Below are 24,924 nucleotides of genomic sequence, written 5' to 3'. Positions count from 1 at the left end.
AAAGAAGTTGGTATTTCAAAAAAGTGGATTTGGGGTGAAATTAGCGGGGGTAGAAAAGATCAAGGTTTTGGATGGGGGGAAGATAAGAGATGGTGGTGAACAGCTGTTTTAAAGACGTGGAGGGAGGAGTGGGATTGAAGAGAGTGAGGGAGTTTGTTCCAGAGGTGGGAAAAAAGAGGAATGAAAGAGTGAAGGTGAGCAGAGAGCCGAGATTTCGGCAGTTTAACCATCAGAGGGTGGCTGGCAGATCTTGTGCGACCTGTAGGAATATTTGGGGGACAGAGCCCAGAGAGAGCTGGGGGGGGGGGGGCAAGGCCGGAGAGGAGTCGGTAGAAGACGGAAAGACCACCAACCTGCCTGCGGTGAGTGAGTGAAAGGCCCTTGGAGTTAGCTTCATCGTGGGAGATTCCAATGATTCTGAACGCTTTGGTTTCAACAGCGTGAAGACGAGCTAGGTGTGAGGCAGAAGCACCAGCCCAGAGGGGAGAGCAGTATTCCATTGAGCTGCGGATGAACTTTGACGGTCATTCCATTGAGCTTTGATGGTCTTCAGGGTATTTTGGGTCTTCTGGGTCATTTGGGTCTTTAACGTAACGGTCTTTTGGGAATTTGGGGTCTTTTGTGTCCTCGGAATCTTTTGGGGCCTCTAGGTTATTTGTGTCCTCTGGGTTATTTGTGTCCTCTGGGTTATTTGTGTCCTCGGGGTCTTTTGGGTCTCCAGGGTATTTTGGGTCATTTCGGTCTTTTGGGTCCTCGATCTTTGGGATCCTCGGGTCTTTTCTGTCCGCTGGGTCTTTGGGGCATTAAGGGTATTTGGGGTATTTTGGGTCTTGGGAGTAATTTGGGACGTTGGTGTCCATTGGGTCCTCAAGGTCTTTAAGGGTCTTTGGGGTCTTCTGGATCTTTTTGATCTTTTATGTCTTTGGAATTTTTGGGGTCTTTAAAGGTCATTGGGATATTTGGGTCATTAGGGTCTTTTTGGTCTTCTTGGTCTTTTCAATCTTTTAGGTCTTTGGGGTCTTTAAGGGTCTTTGGGATATTTTGGGTCTTCGAGGTATTTAAGGGTCTTTTTGGGTCTTGGGATCTTCTCCATCTTTTGAGTCTTTGGGGGTATTTGAGGATCTGCCGGGTCGTTTGGGTCTTTAACAGTCTTTTGGGTCTTCGGAGTATTTGTGGTCTTTTGGGTTTTCGGGGTCTTTTGGGTCTTCAAATTCCTTGGGGTCTTCTGGGTCCTTGGGGTTTTTTGGGCCCTCTGGGTCACTTGGGTTGTTAGGGTCCTCTGGGTCGTTTGGGCCCTCTGGGTCATTTGGGTTGTTAGGGTCATTTTAGTGTTGGATCCTTGGGGGTCATCTGCGTCCTTGGGGTCTTCTGGGTATTTTGAGTCCTCTGGGTCATTTGAGTTTTGGATCCTCAGGGTCTTTTGGGTCTTCAGAGTCCTTGTGGTCTTCTGGCTCTTCTTGGTCTTTCGTGTCTTTAGCAGTCTACAGGGTCTTTTGGGTCCTAGGTCTTTTAACCGGTGGGGACATAGTCATCTTCAAAGATTGCCCATTAAACCCTCACACTTAAAGCACTATTCAAAGCCTTTAAAACCTATCCGTATGAAGGGGGACAGACACACACACATTGTGTTTTATATTGTAGATGCTGGTCGAGTTTATCGTGGTGTATGGACTCCATACAGATGCAGTGAACCAATAGAACAATTTTGACACAGGACAACTAATTGGTCCGTCAGCGAAGCGACAGGTAGGCTCTGCTAGAATTTGGTTAGGTTAGGGTGCTGGCTTGGGATCCTAGGACCCTGAGTTCGGATCCCGGTCGATCGTTGAATTAACGCCAGGGGGTTGACTTAGCCTGTCATCCTTCCAAGGTTGGCAAATTGAGTACCAGCTTGCTGGGGATGAATGAGCCATGGACTAAATTGGGTGTGGCTTCAAATCAACAGGTAACTCTTCGCAGTGGCGGTAGTCTCGTATTTCAACAATTTCCGAGGCTTGTTTCCCTGGTTCCCAGTAAGTGTCGGTACGGCATCGTGTTTCAGCAATTTCTGTGGCTTGTTTCCCAGGTCGTGAGCCTGTTGATCAAATCGAACCGCTGATGGCTTTAAATGGTCTTCGCAAACAACACGATATTTGAATGAACATACTGATACGTTTTGATGTTTAATTCGGTTGTTGCTAAGTTTTTCAACCACAAAGCACATGATCGTTGATGATCTTTTCATGGGTCATGGATGCAAATAAAACGACTTCCGAGTTTTGTGGACAAATTTCTCAACGATTTGAACACTTGAAAGCTTGGCACATCGACATCTTGAAGAATAGAATAACTCGTGATAAAATGCAGACGTCCACATCCATCAATGAGCCGTGCGTCTGTGACGTCACGTGAATCGAAGGAAGTAGCTCATTTCCATAAAAGAAGAGAAGATAGTCCAATTTTAAAACACGATTATCCGGCTTATTCTCTCCAAAATATTTTTTTGAGGCTAATGGGTTTATTATCTAATTATCTAAAAGATTATTATCTAAAACATATCATTAAAATAAGACCGAAAGTCTAACAGCGGCGTAGCCAGGCTTGTAAAATATTATAAACCACAAACACACATGATTAGCTTTTTAAACAGTCGCTAATGCGGTTTATAACATAAAACATGAAATTTAGAGGAATTCAGATTCAGAATCTGGGATTACAGAATTCAGATTCAGAATGAACGGAGGGAAGAGAACTGAAGGAAGTTTACTTACAGAACTGAGGGAAGATCTACGGTAACCTAGATTATACCCGCAAGCATTGGGTACGTACCGTTTTGTTGGAGGAGAGGTAATGCCAATGCTTTCGATATTTAATGGTCCTTTTAACAATCGGTTTGTTTTTGTTTCACACTGAATGAAAAACGTAAAGGTGGAGCATGTCGATTGTGATATGACAGGTTCGCCGATATGTTCGGCATGAACGGCATATAAATCAAAATGGCAGAGTGTGGAGAGTCAGCCGCAGCACCGCCGTAATGACATCAGCCGTAATCACATCACCCTGTCATGTGACCAGATCCTCAGCTCTGATTGGTATATATTTGAGGGGACATACATACATACATACAAACATACAGACGGACAAACACTGTTCGACACTGCTTTGCCTTATGGGCTGCGCTGTAAAAATTCATGATTTATGTCACTTTAACGTTAAGGAAATCCCTACTTGAGGATTTCCTAAAGGTTGTTTATGCAAGTCCTAAAGGAAATCCTTCACTAAGGAATCACGGTGTACGTTAAGGGAAGTGTTTCCTTTAGGATAAGGGAATTTTATGCAACCAGGCCAATGGTAACAGGAGCACTTCCACAAAATGATGGACCCAGCAGCCACAGGACTCTTATGAAACAACAACAACTAATAATAAAGTTGTAATATTTAATGCATAGAGGACTATATGAATTTCTGTATCAACAAAGTACGATTGTTTAAAAATAAAACCATACTTCCTGGGAAATATAAATGATTAAATCTCACGTATTGATGAAACTGCTCGATCTGTGTGAATTCAATACATTGGATGTATTTTATAAACTGTACATATACCTGTAGAACCCGTGAAGCTTAAGGTGTACTCAACAGCTCAATACATAGCGATCACCTGTGATGTTATTGTCCGAACCTTGAATGTGACGCAACGCAGGTATACCTTTAACCTTTTAAACAGGGAGCTGTGCCTTTTGTCAAAACTCGGGAGCAATATGACAATTCTTATTGAAGATGCAACGTGTCAGCAGGTTCAGGTTTCATGTTGACTCGTACCCGGAAGTCCGTCTCGATAACTTCCGGCGAGCGTTGCAACCCAAGTACAGTACACATTTACGTAAGTTTGGAGGACAGTTTTATTATTTGTTTTTTAAACATAATCACTCGTCTCGTTTGTTTTGAACTGATTTAGATGCAAACTTAAAGATAGACGTGTGTCGAGTTTTATTCGTGGAAATCTGGTGTTTTCTTTATTCTCACCGTACTGTACTTGGTTTACCACAAGCTGCATATACAGTATTTACTGAGGAACGATGCCTGGTGTTATCGGTTAACGTGTCTGCCTTACGATCTTAGGGTCTTGAGTTCGAGCCCCTCTCCTTCCGTTACATACATACCAGGTGGGTTGATTCAGCCTGTCATTCCTTCCGAGGTGGGTAAATGAGTACCGGCTTGCTTACTGGACAGCTGCACGCCCAGCAATGATGCAACCAGCAGCCATAGGCTGCATATGAAACGAGAACGGCACTCGGTAGAGCGCATACCTCTGGCCAGGCTGAACAGGTTATGTTTTGTATCTGAACACTGATAGGCCGGATCTGGATTCGGACCTGAACCAAAAATGTAATCGCTTTGTTCTTGTCATCAGACCAACTCGTCCACCAAGTTTAGTCCATAACCAACTCGTCCACCAAGTTTAGTCCATAACCAACTCGTCCACCAAGTTTAGTCCATAACCAACTCGTCCACCAAGTTTAGTCCATAACCAACTCGTCCACCAAGTTTAGTCCATAACCAACTCGTCCACCAAGTTTAGTCCATAACCAACTCGTCCACCAAGTTTAGTCCATAACCAACTCGTCCACCAAGTTTAGTCCATAACCAACTCGTCCACCAAGTTTAGTCCATAACCAACTCGTCCAAGTTTAGTCCATAACCAACTCGTCCAACAAGTTTAGTCCATAACCAACTCGTCCACCAAGTTTAGTCCATAACCAACTCGTCCACCAAGTTTAGTCCATAACCAACTCGTCCACCAAGTTTAGTCCATAACCAACTCGTCCACCAAGTTTAGTCCATAACCAACTCAACTCGTCCACCAAGTTTAATCCATAACCAACTCGTCCACCAAGTTTAGTCCATAACCAACTCGTCCACCAAGTTTAGTCCATAACCAACTCGTCCACCAAGTTTAGTCCATAACTAACTCGTCCACCAAGTTTAGTCCATAACCAACTCGTCCACCAAGTTTAGTCCATAACCAACTCGTCCACCAAGTTTAGTCCATAACTAACTCGTCCACCAAGTTTAGTCCATAACCAACTCGTCCACCAAGTTTAGTCCATAACCAACTCGTCCACCAAGTTTAGTCCATAACCAACTCGTCCACCAAGTTTAGTCCATAACCAACTCGTCCACCAAGTTTAGTCCATAACTAACTCGTCCACCAAGTTTAGTCCATAACCAACTCGTCCACCAAGTTTAGTCCATAACCAACTCGTCCACCAAGTTTAGTCCATAACCAACTCGTCCACCAAGTTTAGTCCATAACCAACTCGTCCACCAAGTTTAGTCCATAATCAACTCGTCCACCAAGTTTAGTCCATAATCAACTCGTCCACCAAGTTTAGTCCATAATCAACTCGTCCACCAAGTTTAGTCCATAACCAACTCGTCCACCAAGTTTAGTCCATAACCAACTCGTCCACCAAGTTTAGTCCATAATCAACTCGTCCACCAAGTTTAGTCCATAACCAACTCGTCCACCAAGTTTAGTCCATAACCAACTCGTCCACCAAGTTTAGTCCATAACCAACTCGTCCACCAAGTTTAGTCCATAACCAACTCGTCCACCAAGTTTAGTCCATAACCAACTCGTCCACCAAGTTTAGTCCATAACCAACTCGTCCACCAAGTTTAGTCCATAACCAACTCAACTCGTCCACCAAGTTTAATCCATAACCAACTCGTCCACCAAGTTTAGTCCATAACCAACTCGTCCACCAAGTTTAGTCCATAACCAACTCGTCCACCAAGTTTAGTCCATAACTAACTCGTCCACCAAGTTTAGTCCATAACCAACTCATCCACCAAGTTTAGTCCATAACCAACTCGTCCACCAAGTTTAGTCCATAACTAACTCGTCCACCAAGTTTAGTCCATAACCAACTCGTCCACCAAGTTTAGTCCATAACCAACTCGTCCACCAAGTTTAGTCCATAACCAACTCGTCCACCAAGTTTAGTCCATAACCAACTCGTCCACCAAGTTTAGTCCATAACTAACTCGTCCACCAAGTTTAGTCCATAACCAACTCGTCCACCAAGTTTAGTCCATAACCAACTCGTCCACCAAGTTTAGTCCATAACCAACTCGTCCACCAAGTTTAGTCCATAATCAACTCGTCCACCAAGTTTAGTCCATAATCAACTCGTCCACCAAGTTTAGTCCATAATCAACTCGTCCACCAAGTTTAGTCCATAACCAACTCGTCCACCAAGTTTAGTCCATAACCAACTCGTCCACCAAGTTTAGTCCATAATCAACTCGTCCACCAAGTTTAGTCCATAACCAACTCGTCCACCAAGTTTAGTCCATAACCAACTCGTCCACCAAGTTTAGTCCATAACCAACTCGTCCACCAAGTTTAGTCCATAACCAACTCGTCCACCAAGTTTAGTCCATAATCAACTCGTCCACCAAGTTTAGTCCATAATCAACTCGTCCACCACGTTTAGTCTTAACTCGTCCATAACTTTTTTGAATATCATGTTATTTATCGCTTTTCGCCAGAGCTCTCAATGGTGAAGAATCACTTAACTAATCAATTCTCGTTTCCGTATCCGGATTTTGATATCCACCGAAATTGAATCGATTCTTCCTCGTCACATACCCAACCGGTCCACCACGTTTCGTCCAAATCCATCCATAACTTTTTGAGATATCGTGCTGTATATCGGATTTTAGCCCAATCTCTCAATAATCACTTCAAAAAATTTTGGTATCCGGATCCTTCTCTTCACCTAAATATAATCATTTATTCCTTGTCACACACCCAATCTGTGGACCAAATCTGTCACACATGCTTTTTGAGATATCCTGTTCGCAAACAGACAGACTGGCGAAACCAGAACCTCCATCCACCTTTGGTGGCGGAGGTAATGATGATGAGCTTCATCTTCATACCTTATTCCGTATTTCATCGCTTCATTTTAAGAGCCATGTTTGTTGTTTCCAGCGTTGCTTGTTTGGTTCATCTCCTGAGTTCATGTGCTTCTCTTGATTTAAAAAAACAAACTTTTCTCTGTTGGGAATGTTGAGCATTTGATTCGGCTCGTCCAGTTGAGGACACTTTGTAAGGGCCATCTATTTATAACTATCCAGTCGTTTTGCTATTGGACCAAGTCGTCCTGTTTGTCAAAATAAATTTACCCGTGCAAAGAATGCTTTACCCTCAGTGTTGTCCATGTCAAAAAGGAAATGCTAATACCCTCTGCCACCACCACTAGGTGGCGCGACACTTTACACAATTACATAGACAATTTATGCCCCCCCCCCCCCCCCTCCGACCCTCAAAACCCCCGCGTGAGGCCACGGCCGCATAGCCTATGTTACTCCACACAATGAGAGGACTCATGCTGTCTTCATCTCATGGTGTCTGCTTGACCTCGTGCTGTCTTTTACACACACACACACACACACACACACACACACAGTTGGATAGTAGGTGTTGGTGACCAGGTTTCGTATGAATCCGTCCACAACTTTTTGAGAGGCAGACAGGGGTGAAAACATAACCTCCATCCACCTTTGGTGGTGGAGGTAAAAAATACGTGTACATCAGTAAAGTACGTATTTATAAAATGCGTACATAGGTACGTTAATAAAATACATACGATTTTCCACTGAAAGCTGGTTACATATTATTCAAACGTGTTACATCTCCAAAATACATACAAATGGAATGTGAATCTATACCACCTTTAGAGGCCATTTATCCCCGCAGAGCAGGGGTTGGCCTTTTTTGGGCACCATGGTCCCCTTTTTGAAGCAATTGCTTTATGGCCAGATGCTCTTCCTGCCACCAACCCTGTTAGTCGCCTCTTGCGACACACAGGGAATTACCAGTGAACTGGTACTCAATTTGCCGACCTCAGAAGGATGACAGGCTGAGTCAACCCGCCTGGCGTTAATTCAGCGATCGACCAGGATTCGATCCTCGGATCCCAAGGGAATGTGAATCTATACAACAAACGGAAAAGGTGTGTCCGCTGTATGGACATAAACGTACGTCGTCATTGCATCGTCTACACACCACATCAACCCACAAACACTACACAACATACCCCACACAAAACAAGTCTTGTTGAGGGTTTGCAATCTATGATTGCTCATTCAATTTACCCTCGCCAGAGGAGAGAATATTGCATTTGAATCTGTTTGTTTGTTTGTTTGTTTGTTTGTCTGTTTGTCTGTTTGTCTGTCTGTCTGTCTGTCTGTCTGTCTGTTTGTTTGTATGTTTGTCTGTCGTCTGTTTGTCCGCACAGAATAAACATTATTTTCTCTGCAGCCGTTGGTCTGATTGACAGGAAATTTGCACTATAGGTGCACCTCCTCCTGTATAATTTTTAGTGATAATTATGACATCATAGGTCACGTGGTACATGCGCCATCTTGGAAAAACCGAAAAACGTTGCACCTACATAACTCCGAAAGCGCTGAATAGAAAAAAATGAGACTGAAATGAAATGAAAATGAAAAATGAGACATCATGAAAAAATAGAAAAATGAGACATTGTAAAGAACTCTCCATGATGAATAACTTTTTTTTTTTTCTTTTTTTTTTTGTATACTGAATCGAGGCTCGTGAAAGAGCTGACATTTACTTCACAAACAAATCAACCAGCCAAACAAAATATATAAAAAGAGGGAGCGGAAGACAAGAGAAGGGGAAGCACACAAACACTTGAGAGCACACAACATTTAAGAGCAGGGAGATGTGTGGGAGGGAGAAGGCTTGGGGGGAGGAGGCGTGGGAAGGGGGGGGGGGGGTGGGAGAAGTATAAAACACAAGGATACCAAGGACTTCCAGGACAGAAGTTAGTATTTCAAAAAAGTGGAATTGGGGTAATTAGCGGGGGTAGAAAAGATCAAGGTTTTGGATGGGGGAAGATAAGAGATGGTGGTGAACAGCTGTTTTAAAGACCTGGAGGGTGGAGTGGGATTGAAGAGAGTGAGGGAGTTTGTTCCAGAGGCGGGAGAAAAGACGAATGAAGGAGTGAAGGTGAGCAGAGAGTCTTGATTTTGGCAGTTTAACCATAAGAGGGTTGCACGCAGATCTTGTGCAACCTGTAGGAATATTTGCGGGACAGAGCCCAGAGAGAGCTGGGGGGGGCAAGGCCAGAGAGGAGTCGGTAGAAGACGGAAAGACCACCAACCTGCCTGCGGTGAGTAAGTGAAAGGCCCTCGGAGATAGCTTCATCGCAGGAGATTCCAATGATTCTGAATGCTTTGGTTTCAACAGCGTGAAGACGAGCTAGGTGTGAGGCAGGAGCACCAGCCCAGAGGGGAGAGCAGTATTCCATTGAGCTGCGGATGAAAACCTTGTATGTGGTGAGGAGCTCAGGTGTGCCAAGGAAGGACTTCGCACGACGAGGATGCCCAGTCGGTGACTGGCTTTGGAGGCCAGATTTGAAATGTGGTTTTCCCAGGAAAGATCATGGCAGATAGTGAGACCCAAAAGCTTGAGTGACAGAACTTCTTGGAGAGGATTATTCAGAAAGTGGATGGGAGGGTTGTCCAGTCGGTCTTTTCGGAGAGACCGTAAGAGTGTGAGATTTGTCAGGATTGAAAGACATGTTCCACTTGTTTGCCCAGTCTGTGATTTTGTCCAGGTCTGCAGAGAGTGAGGAGGCTGCAGACTGCCGATCTGAGGGATGAAGAATGGAGCGACAGAGAGTAGAGTCATCAGCAAAGAGATAGAGAGGAGTTTCAAGAGAGTCAGAGAGATCATTGATGAAGACCAGAAAAAGCACAGGGCCCAGAACACTGCCTTGGGGAACTCCAGCCTGAACAGGAAGAGGAGATGAGAGAAACCCATTCAGGGCCACACGTTGACTACGACTAGAGAGGAAGTCCGCCAGCCATGCGTGGAGATTTCCATGGATACCAAAAGAGGAGAGTTTGGTGAGCAGAGCGGGGTGCCAGACCGTATTGAAGGCACGTGATATGTCAAGGGAGACAGCTCTAATTTCCTGTTTGGCATTGAGGACCTCCATCCATTGTTGAGAAAGCAGAAGCAGCATGTCCAGAGTAGAGTGACCAGGTCAGAAACCAAATTGATGATCAGAGATCAAGCCATTGGAGAAGAGGAAAGATTTCATATCTGAAGCAATGATGGATTCCATGACTTTGCTGATAATTGAGAGAAGGCTGATTTGTCTGTAGTTGCTGGGATCTGTTTTTGCACCTTTTTTGTGCAAAGCGGTGATGTTGGCATATTTCCAAGCAGATGGCAGATGACCTTGAGCAAAAGAGAGGGTGAAGAGAACAGAGAGAGGGAGTGACAGAGCGGAAGAACAGGATTTTAGGACCCGTCGGCTGATGCCTTCAGGTCCAGTTACAGAATCAGAGTCTCGAGGGTTGACAGAAACTTTTCCACCTTGTCAGGAGGAAAGGACACAGAGTCCAGGAGTAGCTGGGTACGACTGGGTACGGTGGGTACAGAGAGGGATGGGTTTGGGACACAAGATTTAGAGGCAAACACAGAGTTGAGGAACAAACACCAGAAACAGATTTGACCAGACGCCACCAGGATTTGGAAGAGGGAGACAGATAAGAGACTTCTGTCCTGAGAACGGAGAGATATTGTTTCCTGGCTCTCCTGAGGGTGGACACACACTTGTTTCGGGCTTTGTGAAAGAAAATGAGATTTCCTTCCGTTGGATTTGCTTTCCAGGAGACGAAAGCAAGTTGTTTCTGGGCAATAGCCTCACCACAAGATTCCGTGTACCATGGATGGGAGGAAGGGTATGACAACTGAAGACGAGATGGGATAAATCTGTGCATGAGAGAGAGCAATTTACTTTGGAAGAATTCCCAGGATGAGTTCATGTCAGAGGCGGTAGAGATGGGAGACCAGTCCAGATGATTGATGGCTGCTTGAAGACCGTGCCAGTTGGCCTGAGTGAAATTCCAGACTCGGCGACGCTGAGGAGGCTCTCTGAGAATGGTCAGAGAGATGTCTACTTTAACAAGCACATGATCAGATGAGCCGATTGGAGCAGAAGAAGAGCAGCATACATTTTCAGGGAAGTTAGTCATAATCAAGTCCAGAAGAGAAGATGCTCCGTTGACTGAGATCCGGGTCGGGAAACTGACAGATTGTGTCAGTCCCAGTGAGTCACAGAAGTCCTTTGCTGAAGAGCCATGGCTGGTGAGAGAGGTACCCACACCCAGCCAACTGGCATGGTGACAATTGAAATCACCACATATGAGGAAGAGAGAGTTGGGATGGGTTGATAGAAGTTGGTCCATATTTATCAGACAGCGAGATGTAGATGGAGTCATCACTGTTTGGTGGACGGTACAACACACATATGAACAAAAGGTGGGAGCGAAGGGGAAGCCATAGCCAAAGGTATTCCTGCGGGTGAGGTGGAGAGAGGGCAGTGCAGGGCGAGTGAGGAAGATAGTTTTTTATAAAGATAGCAACCCCCCCTCCAGGACGAGGCTCAGGTCTATCATACCAGAGGAGGGAGTAACCTGGGAGAGATACCAAGGAATCAGAGACATCATGAAGGAGGAAAGTTTCTGTTAAGCAGATCACGTCTGGTTTGTCAGAAGCAACCTGTATGGAGAGATCAGTCAAGTTTGAGCGAAGGCCCTGGATGTTTGAGGTCCATACTGTTAAAGAAGAGGAAGGGGGAGCATCGGATACAGAACAGGGGGGGGGGAGCGGTAGGGTAAGACGTGGAAGAGGAGGAAGAGGTAGGGAGAGCTGTTGAAGGTGTGTCAGAGATTTCAGAATAGCTTGGAGAAAGGGAAGAATGGGGCGGACAAAAGGTTTGATGGTGATTGGGTGAGGCACAGTGAGGTGTTATTTGAGGAGGGGGAAGAGTGAGGCAGAAGGTTGAGGGAGTTGAAGGTGAAAGTTGGAAGGGGGAAGAAGCGGGGAGGACGCTTTGAGGAGGAGGGGTGAGAGGGGAGTCTAGGAGGGGATGAGTGAGGGAGAGTCTCGGAGGGAAGGGGCAAGGGGGGAAGATCTGAAAGAGATGGGTAATGGGCATGATTTGGAGGGGAGGGGCAAGGGGGTAGATTTAGAGGGGAGGGGTGATGGGGAAGTTTTGGAGGGGAGGGGTGATGGGGAAGTTTTGGAGGGAAGGGGTGATGGGGAAGATTTGGAGGGGAGGGGCAAGGGGGAAGATTTGAAAGGGATGGGTGATGGGGAAGATTTGGAGGGATGGGGCAAGGGGGAATATTTGAAAGAGATGGGTGATGGGGAAGATTTGGAGGGGAGGGGCAAGGGGGTGGATTTGGAGGGGAGGGGTGATGGGCAAGTTTTGAAGGGGAGGGGTGATGGGGAAGTTTTTGAGGGAAGGGGTGATGGGGAAGTTTTGGAGGGAAGGGGTGATGGGGAAGATTTGGAGGGGAGGGGTGAGATTGGATTTTGAAAAATGTACGATTAATGGGAAACGAACATTTATTGCAAAATGAGTTTCTTGAGACCTTCGAGTCAAAAATACGTTTGAGGACGCTGAAGGATGCATGGAGTTCTGGAGAGTTTAGGGAATGTATGAAAGAGGCACTGTAACTGTAAGAGATGGAATTTTTTTTTGGAATGAATAGATTTGGTGAGCAAGTCGAAAGCATCCTTTTATAGAAGAAGAAGAAAAAGGTGTTATAGTATATGACAGAATACAGTTCTTCAGGGGACAGTTGAAACATTTTTTAACGACGTGAACACGTGATCACGAACAACGTGGTCGAAGAACGAACGAACAAATAAGAACGAACAACGGATAAGAACAGAGAAGGGAATATATATATATATTTTTTGAGTTGAGATGAAAACAGACAGAGACCGAACGTGAAACGTGAAAAATAGAGACCGAAAGTAATTGGGAGCGCAATCGAAGAACCGCTGAGACAGAAACAAAGCCTCAAGCCAAGGTCAGACACGGTACCCTACTAGTACTACATTAGGCCTCAGAATACGCGACACGAACTAACCGACAATTCTGTACACAGGTATGAAAAACCAACACCAAGAATACTATTAAAGACACACCAATAGTTACACACAGCGAAAGAAAGATACAGTTTCGACAAAAATACAATTGTGAAAAGTTACTTAACTTCGAAAGCGTGCGTGCATAGACAGCTGTGAAGAGACGTGACGTGACGTGACGAGAAGAGACGTGAAGAGACTTTGCAGAGATTAAAAACGTTAGACAAGTGGTCGATGTTCGGGGAAGTTAGGGGGAGAAGAGAAAATCTAAGAAATAAGCAATACAGTGAAGGAAAGAACTTAAATTCACAGAACCCCTATGGGGGTAGGGAAGCCGAGAGAAACCAGGCCGCGCACGCGGTGGGAACAGAAAACGATTGAATTATACAAAAATTTGCAAGAATTGCAAATCTACACCAATTGGAAAACGCACTGCAACACATGCACAATAAAAAGCGAGTAGAAATTGACGAAGACACGAATGGAAAAAATACTATAACTTTTGCGGCCGTGTTATCATCATTATGTTAATGATGATGTCATAGGTGCCTCCATTATGACGTCATAATTCGACAAGTACAAAACTTCATCGAATCAAGATCAAATTTCTTGAGTGTCATCTAGGGATAAATTGGTGTTGAAAAAAAATAATAATGATGACGTCATCGGTCATGTGGTTCGGGTGCCATATTTCTTTTAACACAAAAGCCTTAAAAACCACGAAAACACGTCTTGGTGAGGGTCTACAATCTCTGATTGATCTTTCTTGTTCGTATTTGTTTGAGTGACGTTTGGTTGCATGTGTGTTCAACATCACTCACAAATTCAAAATTGAACTCACAAGTTCAATTTTGAACTCGCTGCAACATCTAAGCGCACTATTTAAAAGACAAGGATCATCAAATTGTACAGACAATCTCCCGTGAATTTCAGCTGGTTCTATGTTTTCTTTCACAATACGCCTCCGCTGCACAGCAATCAGGGCTGTTGGCCGCCATTTTTATTTTACCAACAATGCTTTGACTCTCATTGATGCCAGTTCCTGCATAACCTGCTCAGGGTATCATGACATCAAATTTCAGCTTTAATTTTTCTGATGTTCGAAAAAAAACAAAAGTCTATAAGATCGAACCGCCCATCATACATGACCAGCATCTTGAGTGCCTTGTGATAAGAGGAAGTCTCAGGCCATTATCACTGAGATGACATACTCGTACATTCAAATATATTTTCTAATAAAGGTGTAATTATTGAGTCCAGGTATCATTATTTTAGGGGGGGGGGGGCTGTATTGTCATAACCTTCCTTGCCCTCCCAACTCCTCCCTCCCGCAGCCTGTTATGTAGAAGCTGTTATAACGAAATAGAGGCAAGAGAGATCTTGTTTTCGGAAATAGTTTGACTATCCATTTCTAGTGCAGGCTCAGGCTGTTTATTTACCGGTACTCTGAAAAATGAGATGCCGAGCCTTTTCCTTTCCCCTCCAGATCTATGCTTCTGAAGAACAATGACTCTCCAATTGAATTTATGCTTGCACATACACTTAGAAGATCTTAGAAAACTTTAACTAATTCTTGAGCACGCATTTCATGCCAAAAGTCCTTGCATCCCGTGATCCAAGTGTTTTATTAAAATCGCATAAGATTGTGACATTTTAAATCTTGAAGTATTCATTTTTCCAAAAGTGCTAGGATGATTAATATGTGTGCAGATGAATCGTGATGCGGACTGCGGCTGCAGTTGTGTTGTGCAGCCATTGGAAATGCGGGAGGATTTTAAGGAGATGGAGAAGTTCCGCATCATGCACAGCTCTTTGTGTCCCCAAATTCCTAACCTCGCCTGCCCGTGTGTTATGTTTGTGTCCCAAGGTGAGCTTTTTTATTCATCAATTCCTCTCTTTTTGTCATACGTCTGTCATTTGGCAGATTCCCGATTATTATTTCTCAAAATTATCTGTAATTTTAATTACAATGCTTTCTTATTTTTACTTCCTGTCTCTTTCATATTTAAATTAATTCCTCTCTAGTATGACTGATGTGTGTGTGTGTGTTTGTTTTGTTTTTTTTTGTTTTTTTCTTTCTTTTTTTAAGGATTCTACTGTGTCCCCTGAGCCCTCATTACCAAAGATCCTGGAAACGCGACATAAACCCCTTTTGAAAACCCCCAAGGTACCTTGTATTCTTTACAATACTCCCTTCTTGGGTTATAATTTATACAATGAAAATGTGTTGGTTGGAAGGTTTGTTGAGTCCATCTGAGTATTTGCTTCAACATGCTGTGACCTCAGACTCTATATATTTTTTCTCTTGTCTCTTGATGTTCTTGTGAGTAATGTAAATACTGTACGCCCAGCTCCCTCTTAACCAAAAAGGGAACTGACGGAGGTTATGTTTTGACCCCTGTTTGTTTGTCTGTCTCTATGTGAACAGGATATCTCAAAAAGTTGTAGAAGGATTCGGACGAAATTTGGTGCAGTGGTTGGGTTTGTGACAAGGACAAAATAATTAGATTTTGGTGATGATCCGGATCTGTATCTGAGAATTTTCAAAGTGATTCTTCACCATTGGGAGATAGGGCAAAAAATGCTATAGCATGCTATCTCAAGAAGTTGTGAACGGATTTGGACAAAACTTGGTGGACAGTTTGGGTGTGTGACAAGGAAGAATTGATACAATTTTTGGGGAAGATCCAAATACAATAATTCTTTAATTTTTTTAAGCGATGCTTTATCATTGAGGGCCAAAAATGATATTTAAAAAACCACCTTTAGAGGCCATTTTTCCCCGCCAAGCAGGGGTTGGACTTTTTTGGGCACCGTGGTCCCCTTTTTGAAGCAATGTTTTACAGCCGGATGCCCTTCCTGCCGCCAACCCTGTTAGTCGCCTCTTGCGACACACAGGGAATTACCAGTGAACTGGTACTCAATTTGCCGACCTCGGAAGGATGACAGGCTCAGTCAACCCCCCCCTGGCGTTAATTCAGCAATTGACCAGGATTCGAACCCAGGATCCTAGGATCCCAAGCCGGCACCCTAACCGCTAAGCCAACACCAGTCTATTTAGCATGATATTTCAAAATGTTGTGGACGACTTATGACAAAACTAGGTGTATGAGTTGGATAAGTGACAAGAACAAGCCGATTAGAGTTTGGTTCAGCTCCGAATCCAGATCCGGCCTATCGGTGGGATACAAAACGTAAACTGTTGAGCCTGACGGAGGCATGCGCTCTCCTGAGTGCCGTTCTAGGTGGACATGTGTTGAGCCCCAGAGGGTTGGCTGATGCCTTGTAGTTTTATCATGGGTTTTTATGAACGTAGCGTGCCTACTGCATACATTTTTTTTAACAGAGCTTCCAACTAAACATAAATTTAACTTTTATGCAATGCATTTGAATTTCCCCTATGATTGAGATTCAAACTGAATCATGGAAAAGTATATAATGCTTTGTTGAAATGTTCACACTGAAAGTTGTTGAAAATGCTACAGTAAGTGTAAATAATAGAGATTGGAAATAATTGTTTTTTTTTCTAATAACCAAAAGGGAAGTTATAAGTACAGCAGTTATATAGTGGAAACAGCAGATATAATAGGGCAATGACATATGTTGCAGATTTGGATCAACGACTTGCAAAAGCTTTAGGATATACATTCAAGTAGATGTCGAGTGTCAGTTGTTGGTGGTTGAGCAGGGATATTGTACTTGGTTGGTGCAGGGAATGAATGATGTCGAACCATGGAATGTTGCACTGAGACAACGTATCCTTTCTACCATTATCGCCTGCTTTGAGCGCCATGGTGGCCAGCGCATGGATACATCCACACTGGAGAGACGGGTAACAGTGCTGTCGAGATAAGGGCATTCAGGTTGAAGGAAGGGGGCATTTGTTTTTTATGTATGTCAGAAAGCCAGAAGTTTTACCTTTGCTTCTTTCCTTGTATGCTGACTGTATGCATGATTAACAAGCCGGGTCCACTCCTTCCCTCCCCCAACCCCCTCCACCCCCTCCCCCCCCCCCCCCGACTCCAACCTCCCGAATCTTAATATTTTCACAGCAGTATATATATATATGGTCTAAGGCTCGTAATTGTGCTCACATACACGAACTCATGGACATACTGGTGGGACATACTGATGGGACATACATTCAACATAGCCATTCAGCTTGGGGGAAGTTCCGTCACTGCCGTCAATTATTTCCCAGGATGCCCTGGGTACCAGCGACGTTATAACAGTGGTGTTGCTTTACTCGCCGTACTCAGCGGGGCATTTCCTCCTCCCCATGGATGCCAACCATTGGGGATTGTCCGTGCTCTATCCTTTTGAATGCTGAGCGTCAAGCAAGGAAGCAGCACATACCATTTTTAAAGTCTTTGGTATGACTGAAACGGGTCCAAGCCAGATGCGTGTTTTTCAGAAGACACAATCTCCTTACTAGATGGCCATTGGCTTCTTCGTGAGCTCATCCACTCATTAACAGGTGTTGTTTTTAGTTCTGGCAGGGTATCACAGTCACCCTCCCCACTAGCAAAGCCCCAAAGGTGTCGGTTTAGTCGCCAACAACCTGACCATGCAGCAGGTAGCATTAGATACCAGTGGCAGTCCCAAAAGACTGACCTGACCTGAAAATGTGGTGTATGAGGATGAGATTAGTTTAACTTCCACTTTTCAAGACGGCAAATTGTGTTCTCTGTGTGTTCATGAATTACGTAAAAGCCTCTTAACAATGTAAATGTCACTAAACCAAGAGAAGAATAAGAAATATAATTAAAATGCCTTTGGCATTAATGGTGTAGTTTGTGCGCTTGCTCTGCTTCACTTAGCCCCGTACGCACTTCATGTGCAACATTCCAAGTCTCCTCTTGGCTCCTCTTACATGTGCACATCTATATATATAAAACACAGTTTGTGTGTGTGTAATGTTACCGATAGACTCCTAAACGGAGAGGCTCATGCACTTGATATTTGGCACAGACATGGCCATTGAGCCTGGGAAGGACCTGGCCTACCTAAAAATATTTGACGAGATCCATATTTTTTATTCATATTTACCTCAGCGCATTTCAGCGAGGAATATTATACACGGAATCTGAGCCGGTGGCAGAGCAGCACGCTGATTCGCTCAGAGCGATCACGTGATGTTCCAGCCTTGCCGCCATAATCTCAGTTACGCATTCGCACGTAATTCAGAGCGAAAAGCGATTGCGTTTTTTCGCATTTCAGCGAGGAACATTGCCATTCACACCACATAGGTTTTTTTTTCTTTCATCTTTAGATCCATATTTTTAGCCATAACGTAGCGTAACCCTAACCCGAACCCTAACCCCTCCCCCTCCCTCCTCCCCCCTCCCCCTACCCTCCCCTCTCCCCTTCCCCCCTTCCCCCTCCCTTCCCCCTCCACCCTACCCTCTCCCTTTCCCCCCTCCCCCCTCCCCTCCCCCTCCCTTCCCCCCTCCCCCTTCCCCTTCCCCCTTCCCCCTCCCCTTCATCTCCCACCTCCCCTCCCCTCCCTCTCCCCCTCCCCCTCCCCCTCCCCTCCCCCCTCTCCTCCCCTCCCCCTCCCCTCCCCTCTCTTCTCCCCTCCCCCCTCTCCCCCGTTCCCCTCGCCGCCCCTTCCCCCTCCCCCTCCCCTCCCCCGCCCGGCAATGCCGGGCACTTCTGCTAGTAGTAAATATATGGCGCCTAAGGCTTTGACAACCTTCATACATATATGGATGAGCAGGCGTCATGGAACACTCTCAAAGGAATAGGAGGATGAATGCATGCGTCACACAAGATATTGCAGCCAGATGTGTTTCCTACGTTTCTCGTGCAGGATGTTCTGACCGAGCGTTACGGGGATGAATCGAAGCTGATGTACCACTTGGAAGATCAGGGTGGGGAGCGACTCTCCCTCCGTTATGACCTGACGGTATGCACGATGGTTGTTTGATTGATAAATTGTGCATCGACTATATAGATATAGCATGCACTAAGCTCTGTCTGAATACCACTGATGTACACTTGGAGAACGTTACTGTTGTGGTGAAAAGTTAAATTGAGTATTACATTGCCCTTTAAAACTTTGCATCACCAATTTGTATCTATCCTCATTCAAGTCAAAACAAAATGATTTCAGCAATCGGATACAGCACATTATATGGGTCAGTCAATGCCTTGATGTACTTGCAATTAAAAATGTACACTATAAATACCTGTCGAAGTTGTTTACCTTTACATAACAATCCTGATAGTTTGAGCTTTCGTCTTTTTTTCTGAACCCCCCCCCCCCCCCCCCATTTTTCTCATATTCAGTACTTCCTTTTAAAGAAAATACAAATTACTTTTCCAGGTAACATTTTAATCCAATTGTCCTTTTTCACTTGTATTGTTCCAATGTACTGCTGTTGTTAAAATTACTCTTTGTTGTTATCCCATTAATTTAGTATCGGGGTCAAAATCATCATCATCATCATCATCATCATCATCATCATCATCATCATCATCATCATCATCATCATCATCATCATCATCATCATCATCATCATATGCTGCACAGTGTTGGTTCTGCCGAAGCAGTTGCTTGGCTACAATCCTGGTGTGGTCATCACTCCGACTGAGGAAGTCAGGGCAGAAATTTGGAATTTGGCCAGCGTGCCGGCGATGGCTCGCCTGCTCTTCACAAAGGACACTGTGGGATCTTTAACGCTCACCAAATAATAATGGCATACGGGACGCCCGTTTAACACCCATCCGAGGGATAGCACACATCTATCTATATTATAAAAGGAGCCATATCTGTCTGTCTGTCTGTCTGTCATGTAATAACTTGAAAACAGATGGACGGATTGCAATGAAACCAATGACGGTGGATTCAGGGAACTTCCAGAAAGGTTTGTAATGCAAACAATAAAAATTAAATAAAGAAAGGAAGGTTCATGTATGGAATGGTACATGGACACACGTGGTGAAACTGCAAACACCAACTTGCAACGCTGGCTATCCCTGCACAGGGGGCAGGACCTCCCAGGAATCCTATTTTGGTCTTGCTCCATTGGTTAGCCATTACAGCTATGCCGAGGAAACAAATGGAAAGCCCCATTTTTATAGAATTTGTCCAAAGGCAGAGATGAGGAGACCTCAGAGCTTGTTTCGTGCCATGGCCCATGCCTAATACGTACCCCAGACAGTTTGATCAAAATAAAAAAGAGAGGGGGAGGGTGAAATTTATTTTCGCTTTTATCTTTCTATCAGTGTGTTGTATATTATTCACAATTCAGCATCTCAAAAGGCTGTGATTAATATCCCATTTCCAATCTCCCTTTCTTCACTCCCTGAATGTATATGTAGGGCGGTATCTATACACCGCCTACTTTTATTTTTTCCCCATTAACAAAATCTTCTTTTTTTTTTGCAATTACACAAAGTTTAGTATTCCCGCCAGCAAAGCGACAGGTCTTGTACTCTAGTGTTGATGAAGCACCCTGCCAGCGACATTTCCCTGTGGCAGCACCATGCCACCGGGATGACAGTTTTAGTCCAGTCAAACTGCAGAAACACCCACCACAAATTGCAACAGAAATGAAACCTGGTGTATTTTGTTGCTTGAAGGTATCTTAATGACATACTAAAAGTATAAGAAACTATTTGGAGTGGAACTTTTTTTTTTTTAGGGTTCAACATATGACCCGTCCAGTAGCCTTGACCGCTATATAAAAAATTCACAAAATTACATAACTCCTCAACCATTCATCAGAAATGGACAAATCTGGTGTCTTTACCCATGTTTTCAGGGTCAATCTTTCAAATGAAAACACCATTTAGGCCGTAACGTGGCCCTAAGTACCCATATATGGTTTCAAGCTTCATTCTTATATACGGAATACATGCAAACAACCGCCGAGTCAACATAGCATATAGTCGAACATTATATGAGGAACATCATGTATGGTCAACATGTTTGGCAAGTTACATTTAACTGTCACTGTCCTCATTATCATCTACGTTATCATTTGACATGTTTTGGCAAATGCCTCTGCATCCCGAACAAGCCGATGAACATTCCAGTCCCTGTCGGCGGCACCCACAGCATCGTGTACCACAGCCTGACGTGCAGGTGCAACTGACCAATCTCAGCAATGACTGAGGGGCAGGATCCAAGTCTGAGGTCACGGGTGTCAAGCGCCCATCCAAAACCTTCCATCCCCACTCTTCAGCATCCAATGTGTTACCCTTCCATTGTTGGATCTGATGGAACACTCGGAGGCTGTGATACTTTGTTGCCGCAGCTGTTGGCGGCAACATGTTGGGGTGGATGGCTTTTTTGCGTGTAGTGACCAGCTCCTGAAACCATAGATATCTCATGGCATTAAGGTGGTCATTCTCCTTCCCTTTGTATAAAGTGACCATGGCCTTCTCTCCAGCTTTGATGACCTGATCCTTTGATGACTATCTATTTCCGAATAGTTCAGCCTGTTCACAGAATTCTGTGTTGTCATTGACCAGTTTCAAAGCAACTGCTTTTCCAACCCCGAATATCCTCGATGTCGTGTCACACCCCAGGAAAGCATGCACAAAAAGAATATTCTCACAGATGTTCTGCCCTAGTGTGTCCCTGATGACATTGACCCCCATACATTTGACACCTGCTCCTTTCTTTGGTTCGGGTTGAAAGTAGATATTGTGCTTGTTTCTGCCAGCAAGATGAATTAGCAGAACAAGCAGGTCAGTGTCATCACCCACTAGTACTGCTTCGCATGTTTCTGAGATGTCCACTGCTGTTTGGACAATAAGTAAGTCAGCATCCCCTGCAGCAAATACTATTTCACAGCCACACCTGACTAGACTTTCCCCCAAAAGGTCAAGGAACCGTACCTTGTTTTCTTGATTTGAGAGGAACCCATTCTTTTTTAACTGCAACTTCATGGATGGATTGAACATCACTTTCTGCCCTTCAAACCCCCCTCGGCGCTGATGTGTGCTGTCCTTTGTTGAAGGCCCTGCCTTATACCCGTCAAATATGACCATTGACCACTGCCTGACCATAGTGTTTTGTCACATATTTGCTATAATCCTCCAATATCTTGCCATATGTGTTACCCACTTGCCAAGCAATACGATGCAGGAGAGCCCCTCCATCAAGAACATACTTGAAATTCTGACTTGGTGGTGGTTGTGATGGTACAACAGTCTAGATGGCTTTAGCAAGTTGCGCTTTCACGGCTTCTAAGAGTCTGTCCTTCCCTTCAAATAATGCAGGGGGGTAGTTACAGAGTTCATAGGTCAGGGCATTCGCAAGATCATTAGCTTGAGATCCGGTGATGATTAGCCTTTGGAATAGGAGTAGAGGGTCTATTTGGACCACGTCATTACCTATCTTGACTGCTGCCTTAGAATCAAACGTTACAGCTTGGTTCTTTCTCTTGAAAGAATACTGAAGCACAGTTTTTCCATCCATTTCATTTAGAATGGCCTCTCCGATCTGTTTTGCACAATCAACATTAACCTTTGGTCCAGCTGTGATGCCACGAACTACGTTCCGAAGTGAGAGCTTTGCCTCAAATGGGGACCTCCATTCAATGAATGACATGAGCTTTTCTGAATCCGCAGTGTCCCTTGTTTGCCTCGATCTTGATTGGTCCTTGTGTTGTTCACTTGTCTCATATGTGACTGACGTCAGCTGCTGCATGGCAATGTTCAATTCTGCGCAAGCAGGTCTTGACAGACACCAAACGAGTCGTTGGATTTCTGTCATGCCCCTCCATCTCGTAAGACCACCACACGTCTTAAGGCTTCTCATTAGTACCTGCTCAATAACAAGGTCCGGGGACAACCCTCCCCAAAAACGATCACTCCTCCTGACAACGTGTAGTCCCTGGGTGAACTGCCTGTGAACATCGGGATGTGTGGTTGCCAACTGCGTCATATTCTGCAGGTACAAGTGTAAGAACTTTGTGTCGAGGTTATGACCAGATGCTGCAAGGTATGGTAACATGGCTTGCAATGTCCCGAGGTGGAGAGACCAATCGCCTGTTCGTTCAGATCTGATAAATGTCATCATGATATTAACCATTTCCATATACTGCAGCCACAGTTTGGCAGTGATGTATTTTGCCTCCAGTAGACTTTTTGTGCTTGCTTCAAGTTTCCTTTGCAGAGAGTCCAGCTCTGAAGATGATTTCACTTCCTCCACTGTGGTTTTACCAGAAACGAGATCATCGTAGAGGTTTCCTATTGCTTCAAGTTCCTCAGAATTGATGTTTGGGGTGATATGGACAGCTTTGTTTGGAAAATATCACAGAGCAAAAGTGTATGAAGCACAGAATCGATAAGAAAGTGACCGCGAATGGCACGGGCAACAGCTTTACCACTGAGTATATGTAAAACCGTGTTGCCAGCAAAGATCACTTCCAGGAGCTCTTGAAGGCCTGTCCCCGCCATTAAGTGTCCTATGCTTCCAAGAAAACTCATCAAAGTATGGAACCCCCCTAGTCGTAACACCACCGAATGCAATGGACTGTCCTCTGGAGCACTTTCAACAATTGTCATTGCCTTGAACCACAATAGTACTGCAGCATAGTGAACCAATTGTTCAACTTTTCATAAAAGCACCAAAACTGGTACACATGTTGACTAATGTATTCTGAACAATTCTGGATATGGAGCCACTCGAGATTGTGCCTTGGTCAGCTTTGGCGGCCATTTTTCAAAATGGCCGCCATTCTACTTTAACAACATGGGATATCTGTCATTGTTATTCGCTTTGCAGGTTTCTTAGAGGTGATAAATACTCCATGTGATGTGCAATTACAAATAAAAACAATACACATGTCATTTGTGTTGATTTAATATAGTTCCAACCATTGTATTGGGGGAAAAAATGGTCATTTTTATGGGAAAATCCATTTTCGCACACAGCATCGGTGACAGGTTCAGAAGTATTTTGTTGTGGTGGTGGTAGTGGTGGAAGTGGTGTTGTAATTGGTAATAGTGGTGTAGTAGTAGTAGTAGTATTAGTGTGGTAACAAGGTGTTTTGTGTCTTTGCAGAATATTGAGTGATAATCATGACCATGTCAAAGAAGATCCAGCTAGCGCATTCTTGCATGGACCGTGCGTCTGTTGGCCCGTCCAACACAAACTGGGAACTGTGTGCCATATGCCAGGAGGATACAGCAGAGTCCCTTGTTTGCCCAGCAAATTCAAAACGCCCAAACACAGGGAGTGGGTACAAGACACTGGCCGGGAATCTGATGCAGTTTGGAGAGCTGGGCTTACTACCCAGAACGCTGCAGTTTGCTAGACTTGATGAAGGGGAGGGCATCGAGGCCGCATTGGTTGCCCACAAAGCTGTCTATCATAAACGATGCATGCTTCGTTTTAATACTACAAAGTTGCAAAGAGCACAGAAGAGGCCAGCAGGAGGCAACTCATCTGGTGAAGGCAATGCCGTGCCAGGAAAGTGCACCAGGTCACGCAGTGCAGAATCAAGTACCTCTAGTCAACCCTCATGCTTCTTCTGCAGACTGTCTGGTGTGGACTTACATGAAGCCACCACCTTCAAGATTGATCAGCGTGTGCGGCAGTGTGCAACACAAATTGGAGACCACGAACTGCTGGCACGGCTCAGCATGGGTGATATGCGGGCTCTTGATGCCAAGTATCATTCCAAGTGTTTAACGTCTCTCTACAATCGCGCAAAGGCCTCTGTCAATGCTGAAGACAAAACTGGACATGAAAGTGTGGTCTCCGGAATTGTGCTGGCAGAACTTGCCATTTACATTGAAGATACCCACCTGGAAGAGGACACATCTCCTGTATTCAGACTTGCCGACCTAGCAAACCTGTACGCGACCAGAATGGAGCATCTTGGAGTTCCCTTGGACACGAGAGTGAATACGACAAGGCTGAAAGAACGCCTACTAGCCCAGCTCCCAGGCCTACGGGCACAGAGCAAAGGACGAGATGTCCTGTTGGC

General features: G+C 44.6%; 1 protein-coding gene across 3 annotated transcripts in view; it reads left to right on the top strand.

Annotated features, from left to right (window-relative positions):
* Nucleotides 1-309: 309 nt before the first annotated feature.
* LOC137426672 (histidine--tRNA ligase, cytoplasmic) overlaps nt 310-24,924 on the top strand; it is a 76,928-nt gene continuing 52,313 nt past the window's right edge. Inside the window, exons 1-6 of one of the 3 annotated variants that reach the window (XM_078775071.1) lie at nt 310-3,862; nt 4,102-4,145; nt 14,684-14,840; nt 15,063-15,140; nt 16,686-16,805; nt 18,786-18,881. In XM_078775071.1, the coding sequence (XP_078631197.1) occupies nt 14,694-14,840; nt 15,063-15,140; nt 16,686-16,805; nt 18,786-18,881 (441 nt within the window). In that variant the 5' untranslated portion in view covers nt 310-3,862; nt 4,102-4,145; nt 14,684-14,693. Of the gene's footprint in view, nt 3,863-3,965; nt 4,146-14,683; nt 14,841-15,062; nt 15,141-16,685; nt 16,806-18,785; nt 18,882-24,924 lie in introns of those variants that run through there. The other 2 variants (XM_068115446.2, XM_068115454.2) reach the window with 2 other exon arrangements.

Source organism: Myxine glutinosa, chromosome 1 (assembly GCF_964187855.1).
Source record: "Myxine glutinosa chromosome 1, kmMyxGlut1.1, whole genome shotgun sequence".
NCBI lineage: Eukaryota > Metazoa > Chordata > Myxini > Myxiniformes > Myxinidae > Myxine > Myxine glutinosa.
This window is presented reverse-complemented; position numbering and strand designations above follow the sequence as displayed.